At 49.1% G+C, this 17442-nt stretch overlaps 1 protein-coding gene across 2 annotated transcripts in view; it reads left to right on the forward strand.

The window, feature by feature from the left end:
- The window catches only part of MMADHC (metabolism of cobalamin associated D), a 37279-nt gene extending 26869 nt beyond the window's left edge, over positions 1–10410 (forward strand). For both annotated transcript variants that reach the window (XM_077272987.1, XM_077272988.1), the window contains exons 7-8: positions 9143–9229; positions 9962–10410. In XM_077272987.1, coding sequence (XP_077129102.1) covers positions 9143–9229; positions 9962–10156 — 282 coding nt within the window. In that variant the 3' untranslated portion in view covers positions 10157–10410. The remainder of the gene's footprint in view (positions 1–9142; positions 9230–9961) is intronic.
- The last annotated feature ends 7032 nt before the right edge of the window (positions 10411–17442 follow it).

The following is a 17442-nucleotide window of genomic DNA, read 5'->3' on the forward strand; positions in this document are numbered from 1 at the left end:
TGGTGGTCGGTGGGCGCGGCCATCTTGCTTTGGCCGCGCGTGCGCAGAAGCGGCGCTCTGCTGGCCGCGGCTTCAGGAAAATGGCCGCGGGCATCCGCGCGTGCGCAGATGGCTATCGCGGCGGCCATTTTCGTGAAGCAGACGGCCGTGAGCTGCTGATGCATTACCTGCATTTCTCCACTAGGTGTCAGTGTTCGTTCAGGCCACACGGCGTTCTGCTAAAGGCTGTATTGTGTTCTCTATGAAGCCCCCTCAGGAGGGTCCCGGTGCATTGTGTTCTCTATGAAGCCCCCTCAGGAGGGTCCCGGTGTATTGTGTTCTCTATGAAGCCCCCTCAGGAGGGTCCCGGTGTATTGTGTTCTCTATGAAGCCCCCTCAGGAGGGTCCCGGTGTATTGTGTTCTCTATGAAGCCCCCTCAGGAGGGTCCCGGTGTATTGTGTTCTCTATGAAGCCCCTCAGGAGGGTCCCGGTGTATTGTGTTCTCTATGAAGCCCCCTCAGGAGGGTCCCAGTGCATTGTGTTCTCTATGAACACCCCTCAGGAGGGTCCCGGTGTATTGTGTTCTCTATGAAGCCCCCTCAGGAGGGTCCCGGTGTATTGTGTTCTCTATGAAGCCCCCTCAGGAGGGTCCCGGTGTATTGTGTTCTCTATGAAGCCCCCTCAGGAGGGTCCCGGTGTATTGTGTTCTCTATGAAGACCCCTCAGGAGGCTCCCGGTGTATTGTGTTCTCTATGAAGACCCCTCAGGAGGGTCCCGGTGTATTGTGTTCTCTATGAAGCCCCCTCAGGAGGGTCCCAGTGCATTGTGTTCTCTATGAACACCCCTCAGGAGGGTCCCGGTGTATTGTGTTCTCTATGAAGCCCCCCTCAGGAGGGTCCCGGTGTATTCTGTTCTCTATGAAGCCCCCTCAGGAGGCTCCCGGTGTATTGTGTTCTCTACGAAGACCCCCTCAGGAGGGTCCTGGTGCATTGTGTTCTCTATGAAGCCCCCTCGGGACGTCTGTGGCTCTTTGCTCCGGACTTTTTATTCTCTGAGACATTCTATGAAGAAACAGTTTGCAGCATCGTCATGAAGTGAGATCCCCGGATCAAGCCCCTTTTGTTTCGCCGGCGACTTGTCTGTGGGGCGCGTTCTGGTCCGTTGCATTTTCTGCTGTAATGTGGTCTAATTCCGCATTAATTGTCATATTTCTCAGCTCATCACCTCCCTGTCGGCTCCAATCTGGCAGCAGTGATTGTGTCCTGCTTGTTAGACGTAACCTGCGGTGAGGTTCCCCAGAGCGGAGGCTTCTCCACATAATGAGGCCACGTTACAGCAGCGCCAGACCCGCCGCACTCGCGTCACATGAGATAATGTGTTTATTACGTGACTGTCAACCTAGATCTAGAGAGTGCGGAATAATCCACATTGGCGGGTGTACGATCAACTCTTCTCCAGGATTTCCCTCTCCATCCTCGTGTATAGGAGGGAGGGATTGATATTATATATAATCCTTTATTATTTGCTTCCCGTGTGCTCAGCTTGTGCTTATACACAGAAGATCATCTGAACGGGCAGGGATGCACTGTAAAGCATGGGGGACAGGCAAAGTAACAGCTGGAGTCTGAAATAGCATAGGAAGATTTTAGACCTGTTAGTCCATTTGATCGCTGTGATATTTGCTGCTCCAAGATTTGTACGTTTGGGGAGGGGGACTTATTGCCGCGTGCATCTGACAACTGGTCAAATAATTAAAGAATGTGCACCCTCACAAAATTATATTCTTTATAGTACAGATATGTTTGAAATTAAACCAGTTTGCAAATGATCTTAATAAAATATCTATTTTCTTTATCGCCTCTCATTGGGGGACACAGGAACCATGGGTGTATGCTGCTGCCACTAGGAGGCTGACACTATGCAAATAAAAAAGTTAGCTCCTCCTCTGCAGTGTACACCCCACCGACTGGCATTATACTCTCCAGTTTAGCTTAGTGTCAGTAGGAGGTGGACACGGGTCTTTCATTAGACCCTTATCTACCTCAATGTGCGTCGTTTCTTTTCAGGTTTTCCGGAAGGGATACAGGGTGAACAGTCACACCTGTAGTCCCACAAGGCGGACTATGAGTACGGCGTGTACTGCCACCCCGTATCCTCATAGATCCCTCACCAGGACCAAGATCCTAGCACACAAGCGTGCTTAGAAGTCCGGTCCTGGCTCCGTCACCCATCCACTCGCCCACCAGAGCCTGTCGGTTGCGGAGACGAGGACGTCCATCAGCTCCCATGGACGTCTCATACCTTCTTTTCAGGTTAGTTTCGGCGTGGGATGTTTTAGGTGAGTATTTCCCCTATCCCATCCCAGATCTTTCATAGGGGGGGCCTTTTTTTGTTAGGGGCTCCCAGGCGGTGACCCTCTTATACCTGGTCATCGCCTGCATCCATGCAGCGGCGCGGCCGGGATTGATTATCGCGCGGTGACCTCCGTAGGCGCGCATTTCTTCCCCCCCATGCTTCATCGGCTTTCTTCCTCTATCCCCGGTGGTCCTTAATCAGGGGCACCTTGGCAACCTCTCCCATACAGCTCTATGGCTGCCGGGCGCTTCTCTGCGGCGCACTACCCGGCGCTGCGGTTTATCAAGGGGCACCTCACAGCGCGGCAACCCTGCAGGCTGTTGCGCCGATCCTCCTGCGGCGAGCTGCTCTGGCTGGTGCTCACTGCGGCGCCTTTTCAGCGGCACAGCCTGTAGGCTACTGCGCCGCGCGTTTTCCCTTGCGGCGCACCTTTCCGGCGCCGCAGCTCCTTTCCTCGGCCGCCGGCTCCTAATTTAGGCCCCGGCTTCTGTCAGGGCCTACTTCCGGCCCTTGCGGCGCACTTTTCCGGCGCCGCGGCTCTTTTCCCCGGCCACGGCTCCTAATTTAGGCCCCGGCTTCGGCCGGGGCCTACTTCCGGTTTCTCTCTCCCCCACTTCCGCCCCTGCGGGCGGGTTTTTTCCCGCCCAACATATGTGCCCTGCCCACCGGCGCCTCCGTGTCTGGCTCCGCCCCCTTTCCTCCAGGGAAACTCGTCTCGTCACCGCTTCACAGCAGCAGGAGCTCACGCAGCGCTCCCCGCATCTTCGCCACCCCGGGATCGTTTACAGCATCTCTTCTGTGGGCACAGCACGATCTGCGGCGGGGTTTTTCTCCAAAGTACTTTGCCATCTTCCAGGACCGGGTCCGTGAGTAGCTGCACTGCAGACTGACACCCCCCTCTGCCTCCACTGTCCCCTAACCTGCTGGTATTTTCTTCAGGGACCTCTCAAAATGTCTAACTCTAAAGGGGGCCGCTCTCGCCCTCCTACTTCTTCCTCTAAGTCTTCTGTCTTAGTCAAATACTTTGCTTGTTCGTCCTGTAACAGCAAACTTCCCTCAGGTCAGTCCTCTCCGCTCTGTCAGGCCTGCAGCAACCCGATTGTTCCCACCGCCCAGGATCCCCCGGCTGATCCGCCCGAGAGTGATACCCCCATCCCAGGCTGGGCCTCCTCTCTGTCTCAATCGGTGGCCGATTTAACACAGGTGTCTCAAACCCTGGTGTCCGTACTGGATCGGTGACCCCTGCAGTTGCCAGCGGGTCGCAGGAACCGCCGCCCGAGCCCTCCTTGATAAGCCACAAAAGATCCAGACAGGAACGTCGTTCTGAGTCCTCTTCTCGCTCCATCTCGCCACACGGCCCTCCCCTGCGGTGGGTGTCCCCCCGATCCTCCTCCCCTGAGTCAGGCGAGGCTTTCTCTGATGCGCCCTCGGAGGATATTTCGGAGCTGGATTCTAACCAAATCGCCACCATGAGAGATATGGTCCAGAATCTCATTGGGGCAATAAACCAAACCTGTGGCATCAAGGATCCCTCTACGGAACCCGCAGATCAGGCGGTTTTGTTTAGACGGGCCAAACCACCCTCCAAGTTTTTTGCTCCTCATCCTGAATTCGTGGAAACCTTGTCCAGAGAGAGACAGAACCCGACCAGACGTTTTCAGAGGGGAAAACGCCTGGGCGTGTTATATCCTTTTCCTTCAGAGCTTACCGCCAATTGGACGGTCTCTCCCTCGGTGGATCCCCCTGTTTCCAGGCTGTCCACCAACACGGTGCTTCCTCTGTCCGGTGGAGCATCTCTGAAGGACTCTAACGATAGAGTTGTAGAATCCTTCGCGAAGTCAGCCTTTGAAGCAGCTGCGGCGGCGCTATGCCCAGCTTTTGCTTCTACGTGGGTTTCTAAATCCATTTCCAAATGGGCCAAAGATCTCCGTCGAGGTATCCTGGACGGGGCGCCTCCTGCGCAACTAGCGGAGCTTGCCAACCAAATTTCCCACGCGGGTGAATATCTGGTCTCCGCCTCCCTGGATGCCGCGTCTTGTGCTGCTCAGGCTTCCAGCAATGCTGTTGCCATCCGCCGGACCGTTTGGCTCAAGGCCTGGCAGGCGGACTTATCTTCCAAGAAGTCCCTTACCAGTCTGCCCTTCCAGGGCTCTCGTCTATTTGGTTCCCAGCTGGACCAAATCATTAAAAACGCCACCGGGGGTACAAGTTCTCTTCTCCCCCAGGCTAAGCCTCGTCGCCCTCCTCCTAGACGGCAGCTTCGACCCTTTCGCCGCTTCGCTGCGTCAAGCTCCTTTTCCCAGCAGCAACAGAGGCCACAGGCACGTCAAGAGAAGAAGGCGGTGTCCTTTAGGCCCACTCCGTCCTGGCGTCCTCGCTACTCCCAGGGCAGATCCTCCAGGCCCAGGACTGGAAGATCCACCTCTGCATGACTCTCGGCAAGACTCCAGCTCAACTCCCAGGTTGGGCGGCCGTCTTATCTTTTTCAGGGACGTCTGGCTTTCCGCAGTAGAGGACTCATGGGTCAGGGAAGTTGTATCCTCGGGATACAAGATAGAGTTCGTTTCTTCGAATCCCGTCCTCCAAGAGATCCCGCTCTAGTTCCGGGCTTCTTCGCAGCCATCGCTTCTCTCCTCAAAGCCGGAGTAATCGTTCCCATCCCAGAAAAAGAACGGTTCACGGGTTTCTACTCGAACCTTTTTGTGGTACTGAAAAAAGACGGCAAGGTTCGCCCCATTCTGGACCTCAAATTGCTGAACAGGAGAGTTCGTCTGAGACACTTCAGGATGGAATCCCTTTGTTCAGTAATTGCTTCCATGGAGGCCCAGGAATTTCTGTGCTCAATAGATATCCAGGACGCCTACCTCCATGTCCCGATATTTCCCAGTCATCACCGTTTCCTGCGCTTTGTAGTGCTCTGGGAACATTTTCAGTTCGTCGCCCTGCCGTTCGGCCTCACAACCGCTCCAAGGGTGTTCACGAAGATCATGGCGGCTCTGATGGCCATCTTGAGAGTCAGAGGCCCTGTCCTATTTCCATACCTCGACGACATCCTCATCAAGGCTCCGTCTTTTTCTCAGGCTCACGAAAGCCTGTCCATTGTTCTCGACACCTTAGTCCGTTTCGGGTGGCTGGTCAACCGGAAGAAGTCCTGCCTTATTCCTTCTCAGCGCATCATCTTCCTGGGCATGCTCTTCGACACTCGTCAGACCAGAGTCTTCCTTCCCAAAGACAAGAGATCCACTCTTTGTCGGGACATACGCCTACTCCAGGGTCCTCGGCCTCCCTCCCTCCGATCGACCATGAGGGTTCTGGGAAGGATGGTAGCAACATTGGAAGCGATTCCCTTCGCCCAATTTCACTCGCGACCCCTCCAGCAAGCCATTCTGTCTCAATCGGACAGCCTCTCTTCTCGGGTCAAACGGTCTCTCAACTGGTGGCTGGCGTCACCCCTCGTCTCCCAGGGCAGGTCCTTCCTTCCAGTTCACTGGCAGGTGGTGACGACGGACGCCAGCCTGCTCGGCTGGGGTGCGGTTTTTCGTCACCTGACGGTCCAGGGCCGTTGGTCGTCGCAGGAGTCATCTCTGCCAATCAATATCCTCGAAATTCGGGCCATCTTTCTGTCCCTCCGCCACTGGGATAGGATTCTCAGGGGCCTGCCAGTCCGGATCCAGACGGACAATGCCACGGCCGTGGCTTATGTCAACCATCAGGGGGGGACCCGGAGCTCCTTGGCCCTTGCCGAGGTATCCAAGATCCTCCTTTGGGCAGAGGCAACAGTTCCGGTGATATCCGCGGTGCATATCCTCGGCGTGGACAACTGGGCCGCCGACTTCCTCAGCTGCGAGGGCCTCGCGGCAGGGGAATGGTCCTTGCATCCGGAGGTCTTCCATCAGATTTGTCTTCGATGGGGGACTCCGGACGTGGATCTCACGGCGTCTCGAATCAACAGGAAGGTTCCGCAGTTCGTCTCCAGGTCTCGCGATCCTCTCGCAGTGGGCGTCGACGCTCTAGCCATCCCTTGGTCACAGTTCGTGCTGCCCTACCTGTTCCCTCCCCTTCCATTACTTCCCAAACTGTTGAAGAAGATCAAGGCGGAAGGGGTGCCGGTCATCCTGATCGCCCCGGATTGGCCCAGGAGAGCTTGGTTCGCAGAGCTCGTCAACCTTCTCGCGGACGCTCCCTGGCGCCTTCCAGACAGGCCCGATCTGCTGTCTCAGGGTCCGATCTGCCACCCGAATTCTCAGTCGCTCAGTTTAACGGCGTGGCTGTTGAGACCGCGGTTCTAAGAGCGTCCGGCCCTTCGGACCGGGTGATTCACACCATGATTCAGGCTCGGAAGCCTTCGTCTTCCAGGATCTACTACCGGACCTGGAAGGCTTCCGTTGGTGCGAGTCCAACCGCGTTCCATCTATGACCTATTCCCTGCCTTCTCTTTTGGCCTTCCTTCAGGCAGGACTGGATTCGGGCCTGGCTCTTTTCTCCCTGAAGGGCCAGGTCTCCGCGCTTTCCATCCTCTTTCAGAAGACTTTAGCTTCTCGGCCACAGGTTAAGACCTTCCTTCAGGGAGTAGCCCACGCTGTCCCGCCATACAGGGCCCCTGTGGATGCATGGGATTTAAACCTGGTACTGGACGTTCTGAGGGTTTCTCCCTTCGAGCCTCTCAGGGAGGTTCCCCTGTCAGTTCTATCTTGGAAGGTGGCTTTTCTTGTGGCCATCACTTCTATCCGCCGCGTTTCCGAGCTGGCGGCCCTGTCTTGCCGTCCTCCGTTCCTGGTCATCCACCAGGACAAGGTGGTCCTCAGGCCTCCGCCTTCTTTTCTTCCTAAGGTGGTTTCCACTTTCCACCTCAACGAGGACATCGTTCTTCCTTCTTTTTGTCCAGCTCCGACTCATCCTCTGGAGCGATCGTTGAACAAGCTGGACCTCGTCAGGGTAGTGAAGGTCTATCTGGATAGAACCTCCACTTTCCAGAAGACGGATTCCTTTTTCGTCATTCCTGATGGCTCGCGCAGAAGCCAGCCGGCTTCTAAGGCGACTATTGCTCGCTGGATCAGAATGGCAATCTTGGAGGCTTACCGGGTCAAGAACAGAGTGCCCCCTCCTGGGATTAAGGCTCACTCTACCCAGGCAGTCGGCGCCTCCTGGGCGGTGCGCCACAGGGCTTCCGCCCTACAGCTTTGCAAAGCAGCAACTTGGTCTTCCATCCACACGTTCGCCAAATTTTACAAGGTCCATACCTACGCTTCGGCGGACGCCAGCCTAGGCAGAAGGATCTTGCAGGCGGCAGTGGTGAGTCCTCTGACCTGATGGAAGTCTGTTTTTCCCACCCCAGGGACTGCTTTGGGACGTCCCATGGTTCCTGTGTCCCCCAATGAGAGGCGATAAAGAAAACAGGATTTTTGGTTGCTTACCGTAAAATCTGTTTCTTGGAGCCTCCATTGGGGAACACAGCTCCCTCCCAATGTTTCTGTTGTTATATGTTATATGACTGTTCTCACGTTTACATTTCTCAAGTTTGTGGTTATGGTTTTTCAACCTTGTTCATTATCTCCTACTGCTTTCTCACTAACTGAAGAGTATAATGCCAGTCGGTGGGGTGTACACTGCAGAGGAGGAGCTAACTTTTTTATTTGCATAGTGTCAGCCTCCTAGTGGCAGCAGCATACACCCATACACCCATGGTTCCTGTGTCCCCCAATGGAGGCTCCAAGAAACAGATTTTACGGTAAGCAACCAAAAATCCTGTTATTGTGGCTATACAGCTCTGGTTCCAAGCGATGTGTCTCCATGGTTACAGACTACAGTTAATCCCTGTGTAGTCTGATCTGGCAGCCTGCCTAGTGACTGTGCGTCTGTGGGGGGAATCGCCAACTGACAGTGGCTGTTCGGGAAAGGCCGCCAAGTGAGATCCCTCTGCAGGGAAGACTCCCAAGTGAGATCTCTGTGTGGGGAAGACCGCCAAGTGAGATGCCTGTGTGGGGAAGACCGCCAAGTGAGATGCCTGTGTGGGGAAGACCGCCAAGTGAGATGCCTGTGCGGGGAAGACCACCAAGTGAGATGCCTGTGCGGGGAAAGACCGCTAAGTGAGATGCCTGTGCGAGGAAAGACCGCCAAGTGAGATGCCTCTGTGGAGGAAGACCGCCGAGTGAAATGCCTCTGTGGGGGAAGTCCCGCCAAGTGAGATGCCTCTGCAAGGGAAGTCCGCCAAGTGAGATGCCTCTGTGGAGGAAGACCGCCGAGTGAAATGCCTCTGTGGGGGAAGACCGCCAAGTGACTGTGCCTCCGCGGATGGGCACCGAGTGACGGTGCCCCTGCACAAAGTTTGCTTGTAGTTTGTTACCATGAGGACACATAGGTCAACACAGGTGCTATGGAAAAAAAAAGAATAGATGCAAAGTTACTCCACATGGACGTGACATTTTCATTCCTTTTTACGACTTCTTTAATGTGGAGAGTGAGGCTCCTATGACCCGTATAAGATACTCTGTTACCTAATTCCAAGGCATAAAGTGTTCATCATCTTCTCTCTCACTCCAAGTAAAACCACAAGTCTGGGAACGTTTCCAGCAGTGAAGTTTGACTACATGTTGTATGATCAGATGTAATCGCGTCGGTTGCTTTATTTCTCACTGGTTACTGTTCTGGGTGATGTTTACTCTGTGCTTTATACCTGGCGTCTCCTGTGTGGCCCGGACACCTAGCGTCCTGCTGCCGATACTGCGAGAATAGACATTTTACATACAGTCCTTCCAGGCTTTGCTGGCTGACCGGTAATTAATGTGTTTTCTTTTCTCCATTTTTTAGTTTATTAATGGTGCCAAGGAAGTCTGCTTCGCCCTAAGATCAGAAGGATACTGGGCGGACTTCATTGACCCATCATCAGGGCTGGCGGTGAGTGACCGTACAACCAGTCCTACTCCACCTTCTCACGTTCTTTTCTTGTTGCAAATTACATTTTTTTTTTTTTTTGTACAAATTCAAAAAATGTTGTAGAAAGCGAGGAGGGGGGAGATGCAGCTGCAGTGTCTCATCTCTGAGACTACATGCTGTGAGAGGGGAATGGGAGCTGAAGCGAGAAGATCATAGCTAATATCACACCTGGAGAGCCTGCCCAATTAAAGGGGCTGTTTGCAATCCACTTATATCGCAATGAGTGGCTCCTTCCAAGTTTTCTGGAGTGCAGTCATACATCCTCGCTCTCCTGTTCTGATCCGGCCATGATTATATCTTGTCAACCGGACGCTTGATGTTCTGAGCTTTCCAGAACTTCCAGCCCTGCGCTGTCGGCAGGATGTCATCAATGACGTCCTGTATTGGGGCGGGCTAGATCGGTATGTGTGCGACGCATGCACACATGAAACTGACAGCTTTGGGCACAGGCTCTCTAAGAGCAGTCCTAATGAACACGGAGAACAGTGAAAAACAGATGTCATTTGCATCCATTTTTTTTTTCTACTAAAACAGACAAATAATTTAAGTGCACCAATATATCACGCATTTGCTCTGCAGTATGACTGCATGCTTCTGAATCCTAGCAGCGTGCGGTGTGCACGCTGTCAGGATTCACCGATAATGCTGGTAAGAGAGGGGTTGTGTTTTTACACTTGTTCTCGTTTCCTTCAGTACTTTGGACCTTACACAAACAACACTCTCTACGAAACCGATGAACGTTATCGACACCTTGGATTCCGAGTGGAGGACCTGGGCTGCTGTAAAGTGATCCGCCACAACGTCTGGGGAACGCACGCGGTGGTGGGCAGTATATTCACCAATGCCCCGGCTGGGAGTGACATCTTGAGGAAGTTAGGGGAGCTCTGAAGCGGAGCTTTACCATCCAGCCATTACCTCTATACTTGATACTTTGTCTCTCTGACTCGTGAAAAAGGAGGGAGACGTTCTTCAGCGAGGAACTGTGCAAATGTATTTAACATAAACCTATCATTTATTTATCAGGAGCAGGAGCACCGATTAAAGGATGATCGCTGTAAATTTTGTGATGGGTCCCTCTCTTACTGCTTGTAAAATATGTGAATCTCAAACACGATCCTTAGTAAAAAGTGTTTTACAAATTATGGTTTTTTTTATTAATGTTGTACGCCTTCAGTTTGTAATGAGACAACAAACAAATCTTAGAGAGAAAATGGTCTGTCCTCCAAATCAAGTTATTTTGTTTTATCAATTTTAATTTTTTATAAAACAGGTTTTAAAACAATTAAATACCTTCCAATCTTCTGTAGAGTTCACCTGTCAGCAGTGTCCTTATCAATACAGACGTAATTACTATTAGAGGTAACACCTCTATATACAGTAGATAATACTTCATTTACAATAGGTGATGTCACAGCTCACCTCCTCCTCCTGTACAATGACTGATAACACCTCTATATACAGTAGATAACACAGGATCCACCATTCACAATAGGTGATGTCACAGCTCACCTCCTCCTCCTGTACAATGACTGATAACACCTCTATATACAGTAGATAACACAGGATCCACCATTCACAATAGGTGATGTCACAGCTCACCTCCCCCTCCTGTACAATGACTGATAACACCTCTATATACAGTAGATAACACAGGATCCACCATTCACAATAGGTGATGTCATAGCTCACCTCCTCCTGTACAATGACTGATAACACCTCTATATACAGTAGATAACACAGGATCCACAATTCACAATAGGTGATGTCACAGCTCACCTCCTCCTCCTGTACAATGACTGATAACACCTCTATATACAGTAGATAACACAGGATCCACCATTCACAATAGGTGATGTCACAGCTCACCTCCTCCTCCTGTACAATGACTGATAACACCTCTATATACAGTAGATAACACAGGATCCACCATTCACAATAGGTGATGTCACAGCTCACCTCCTCCTCCTGTACAATGACTGATAACACCTCTATATACAGTAGATAACACAGGATCCACCATTCACAATAGGTGATGTCACAGCTCACCTCCTCCTCCTGTACAATGACTGATAACACCTCTATATACAGTAGATAACACAGGATCCACCATTCACAATAGGTGATGTCACAGCTCACCTCCTCCTGTACAATGACTGATAACACCTCTATATACAGTAGATAACACAGGATCCACAATTCACAATAGGTGATGTCACAGCTCACCTCCTCCTCCTGTACAATGACTGATAACACCTCTATATACAGTAGATAACACAGGATCCACCATTCACAATAGGTGATATCACAGCTCACCTCCTCCTGTACAATGACTGATAACACATTCTATATACAGTAGATAACACAGGATCCACCATTCACAATAGGTGATATCACAGCTCACCTCCCCCTGTACAATGACTAATGACACCTCTATATACAGTAGATAACACAGGATCCACCATTCACAATAGGTGATATCACAGCTCACCTCCTCCTGTACAATGACTGATAACACCTCTATATACAGTAGATAACACAGGATCCACAATTCACAATAGGTGATGTCACAGCTCACCTCCCCCTCTTGTACAATGACCTGGCATCGGAGACATTTTACAACGTGTTTGGCAAGAAGCTTGTTGCCGATCCAATAACTTGAAGAATAAATAAGTTCGACCTCATTTGTGACATCATGTGCTGTAATTATATCACAGTTTGGCGTCTGTTAGTGGACTAAAGTAATCCTAATAGTCCAAAGATGCTCCAAACTTATCAAACCGTATAAAGGCATTTATTTTCAGGAGTTTTGGGTGCGGATTTGACTCATTGCTTCTTTTTTTTTTGGGGGGGCGGGGTTTAATGCGGATTTATATATGTGTCTATGTATAATAGCAGAATTGTTAGTAGCGGCCAAATCAACAGTTTGGTCCATTCTGTAAAAGAAAGAGCACTGGTGATCTGGGAACTCAGAAAGGCCTGGACCTCCACGGGTGACAACAATGGTGGATGATCGTAGAATCCTTTTCGTGGTGAAGAAAAACCTTCACAACATCCATCCAGGTGAAAACCACTCTCCAGGAAGTCTGTGTCTCCGTATCTAAGGGTACTGTCTCACAGTGGCACTTTTGTCGCTACGACGGTACGATCCGTGACGTTCCAGCGATATCCATACGATATTGCTGTGTCTGACACGCAGCAGCGATCAGGGATCCTGCCGAGAATCGTACGTGGTAGCAGATCGTTTGGAACTTTCTTTCGTCGCTGGATCTCCCGCTGTCATCGCTGGATCGTTGTGTGTGACAGCGATCCAGCAATGCGTTCGCTTGTAACCAGGGTAAACATTGGGTTACTAAGCGCAGGGCCGCGCTTAGTAACCCGATGTTTACCGTGGTTACCAGCGTAAAAGTAAAAAAAAACAAAACTGTACATACTCACATTCCGGTGTCCGTCAGGTCCCTTGCCGTCTGCTTCCCGCTCTGACTGACTGCCGGCCGGAAAGTGAGAGCAGAGCACAGCGGTGGCGTCGCCGCTGTGATCTGCTTTCACTTTACGGCGGCACTCAGAGCGGGAAGCAGACTGCGAGGGACCTGGCGGACACCGGAATGTGAGTATGTACGGTTTGTTTTTTTTAACTTTTACGCTGGTAACCAGGGTAAACATCGGGTTACTAAGCGCGGCCCTGCGCTTAGTAACCCGATGTTTACCCTGGTTACCCGGGACCTCGGCATCGTTGGTCGCTGGAGAGCGGTCTGTGTGACAGCTCCCCAGCGACCACACAACGACTTTCCAACAATCACGGCCAGGTCGTATCGCTGGTCGTGATCGTTGGTAAATCGTTATGTGAGACGGTACCCTAAGTCTCCCATAAAGAGAAGACTTCATGAGAGCAAACATAGAGGGTTCACCACAAGCTGCAGACCATTCATCAGCCTTAAAAATAGGCCAGATTAGACTTGGCCAAAAAACATCTAAAGAAGCCGCCCAGTTCTGGAAAAGCAAAACTAAGGTCAACCTGTACCAGAGTGATGGGCAGAAGAAAGTCTGGAGAAGGCTTGGAACGTCTCATGATCCCCAGCACACCACATCTTCTGTAACACATGGTGTAGGCGGTGTGATGGCGCGGGCAGTCATGGCTTCCAATGGCACCGAGTCACTAGTGGATGTCGATGACGTGACTGAAGACAGAAGAAGACTGATGTATCCCCTGTGTTCAGGGCGATACTTTCTGCTCAGATTCTACCAGATGCAGCGAGGCTGATTGGATGACGCTTCACAGGACAATGACCCAAAACATCCTGCGAAAGAGGTGGAATATTATGCAATGGCCGAGTCCTCACCAGATCTCAGCCCATCGAGCCGTATTTCACAGGGTGAAGACAAGACTTAAGGCAGAAAGACCCACATACAACGACTGAAGTCATTGCAGTAAAGACGGCAAGGAATCACAGGAGGAAACCCGGCGATGGTGACGTCCACGACTTCCAGACTTCATTGTGGCAAAGGATTCTCTACAAAGTCTTAACAATGGACATTTTATTTATGGTAAAGATATTTTGGCCATTGACTACTGAGCCCCTGAAATGTGGAGGCGGCTTTATAGGAAAATGGTCTCAATTCCTAATCGTTTCACGGGAGAATTTTGTTCAACCCCTTTTATTAAATCTGAAAATCTCCACTTCAGTTGCATCTCAGTTGTTTCATTTTAAATTAAAAAAAATAGCAGCTGCAGAGCTGAATTCACGAAGGTTCGGTCAATGTCCAAAGATTTCTCCATCTAACTGAAATTAATAACTTAAATGTTTTTTATATATATATAGAGAGAGAGAGAGAGAGAATTTTCTTCACTTTCTATACTTTATTGCAAAACTTCACAGTGAATTGTTTCATAGTTTCAGATAATTAATTTTTCCTTTTTTAATTTAATTTAAAAAAAAAAGGAAAAAAATTAGTTTTTATTTCATTATTTTGCCTGGACAATGGTAGAAGGAATTTTTGTTTTTCAATTTTATGTAGATTGTGTTAATTTAACGATTCATTTAATATGTTTTTATTGTCTATAGACTGTCTATAAAAAAAAAACAAAAAAAAAAACTGCAAAGTGGATTATTTCCCAGATTACATAAACTAACTTAACCTCTGATTTATCGGGCTGATCTCGCGCTCGCACACCGGGGATCAACTCCAAATAATATCTATTCATACAGTTCTTTGAGTTAAGTATTCGGGATTGCAGCAGCCGGCGTCATTCAAGAGCCCGTGAGCTGTGAAGGAGCCATTATCTCCCTCTGCCTGTAGACTCTGCTATAAAAAGGCATCTTAGAAAACAAGGTCAGAGGTCCTTTTTCGGAGAGACTGCGCCCTTTCTTGTCTGCCATCTTGATTTCCAGATCCTTTTTTTTATTTTTTTTCTTCATAATTGAGGCGTCATTCAACACGAGCTGTCCCGCCAGTAATGCCCTAAATCGCACGCTTTGTAGTTTTAGGTGAACTGACCCACGACAGGTGAGGTCTCGCAAAAGATCTGACTTATGTTTTATTCATGTCGGGCCGCTGTAATTTTTGAGAACTTGTTCTAGTCGATTCCAATTAATTTACATTTTTGTTGTGTGGATTCCTTTATAGGTAGTCCTGTTAAAATTATAGATTCCAAATTAATTTATCAGATTTTTCACAGTTTTTCAACTTTAACCCCTTAAGCCCCGAGGGTGGTTTGCACGGTAATGACCGGGCCAATTTTTACAATTCTGACCACTGTCCCTTTATGAGGCTATAACTCTGGAACGCTTTGACGGATCTTGGCGATTCTGACATTGTTTTCTCGTGACATATTGTACTTCATGTTAGTGGTAAAATTTATTCGATATAACTTGCGTTTATTTGTGAAAAAAATGGAAATTTGGCGAAAATTTTGAAAATTTTGCAATTTTCCAACTTTGAATTTTTATGCCCTTAAATCACAGACATATGTCACGCAAAATACTTAATAAGTAACATTTCCCACATGTCTACTTTACATCAGTACAATTTTGGAACGAAAATTTTTTTTTGTGACGGAGTTATAAGGGTTAAAAGTTGACCAGCAATTTCTCATTTTTACAACACCATTTTTTTTTTAGGGACCACATCTCATTTGAAGTCATTTTGAGGGGTCTATATGATAGAAAATACCCAAGTGTGACACCATTCTAAAAACTGCACCCCTCAAGGTGCTCAAAACCACATTTAAGAAGTTTATTAACCCTTCAGGTGTTTCACAGGAATTTTTGGAATGTTTAAATAAAAATGAACATTTAACTTTTTTTCACACAAAATTTATTCAGCTCCAATTTGTTTTACTTTACCAAGGGTAACAGGAGAAAATGGACCCCCAAAGTTGTTGTACAATTTGTCCTGAGTACGCTGATACCCCATATGTGGGGGTAAACCACTGTGTGGGCGCATGGCAGAGCTCGGAAGGAAAGGAGCGCCATTTGACTTTTCAATGCAAAATTGACTGGAATTGAGATGGGACGTCATGTTGCGTTTGGAGAGCCCCTGATGTGCCTAAACATTGAAACTCCCTACAAGTGACACCATTTTGGAAAGTAGACCCCCTAAGGAACTTATCCAGATGTGTGGTGAGCACTTTGACCCACCAAGTGCTTCACAGAAGTTTATAATGCAGAGCCGTAAAAATAAAAAAAACATTTTTTCACAAAAATGATCTTTTCGCCCCCAATTTTTTATTTTCCCAAGGGTAAGAGAAGAAATTGGACCCCAAAAAATGTTGTGCAATTTGTCCTGAGTACGCTGATACCCCATATGTGGGTGTAAACCATTGTTTGGGCGCATGGCAGAGCTTGGAAGGGAAGGAGCGCCATTTGACTTTTCAATGCAAAATTGACTGGAATTGAGATGGGACGCCATGTTGCGTTTGGAGAGCCCCTGATGTGCCTAAACATTGAAACCCCCCACAAGTGACACCATTTTGGAAAGTAGACCCCCTAAGGAACTTATCTAGATGTGTTTTGAGAGCTTTGAACCCCCAAGTGTTTCACTACAGATTATAACGCAGAGCCGTGAAAATAATTTTTTTTTTTCCTCAAAAATGATTTTTTAGCCCCCAGCTTTGGATTTTCACAAGGGTAACAGGATAAATTAGACCCCAAAAGTTGTTGTCCAATTTGTCCTGAGTACGCTGATCCCCTATATGTGGGGGGGAACCACTGTTTGGGTGCATGACAGAGCTCGGAAGGGAAGGAGCGCCATTTGGAATGCAGACTTAAATGGATTGGTCTGCAGGCGTCACGTTGCATTTGCAGAGCCCCTGATGTACCCAAACAGTATAAACCCCCCACAAGTGACCCCATATTGGAAACTAGACCTCCCAAGGAACTTATCTAGATGTGTTGTGAGAACTTTGAACCCTCAAGTGTTTCACTACAGTTTATAACGCAGAGCCGTGAAAATAAAACATCTTTTTTTTCCCACAAAAATGTTTAGCCCCCCAAATTTTTATTTTCCTAAGGATAACAAGAGAACTTGGACCCCAGAAGTTGTTGTTCAATTTGTCCCGAGTACGCTGATAACCCATATGTTGGGGTAAACCCCTTTTTGGGCGCACGGGAGAGCTCGGAAGGGAAGGAGCACTGTTTTACTTTTTCAACGCAGAATTGGCTGGAATTGAGATTGGACGCCATGTCGCGTTTGGAGAGCCCCTGATGTGCCTGAACAGTGGAAATTCCCCAATTCTACCTGAAACCCTAACCCAAACACACCCCTAACCCTAATCCCAACGGTAACCCTAACCACACCCCTAGCCCTGACACACCCATAATTCTAATCCCAACCCTAATCCAAACCGTAAATGTAATCCAAACCCTAACTTTAGCCCCAACCCTAACTTTAGCCCCAACCCTAACCCTAACTTTACCTCCAACCCTAGCCCTAACCCTAACCCTAAACGTGACTGAAATACGTGGCACTGAAATACGTGGCATTGAAATACGTGGCAATACGTGGCACTGAAATACGTGGCACTGAAATCCGTGGCACTGAAATACGTGGCACTGAAATACGTGGCACTGAAATACGTGGTACTTAAATACGTGGCACTAAAATATGTGGCACTGAAATACGTGATACGTGGCACTGAAATACATGATACGTGGCACTTAAATACGTGGCACTGAAAC

The sequence above is a fragment of the Ranitomeya variabilis genome, chromosome 7 (genome assembly GCF_051348905.1).
Source record: "Ranitomeya variabilis isolate aRanVar5 chromosome 7, aRanVar5.hap1, whole genome shotgun sequence".
Classification (NCBI taxonomy): Eukaryota; Metazoa; Chordata; class Amphibia; order Anura; family Dendrobatidae; genus Ranitomeya; species Ranitomeya variabilis.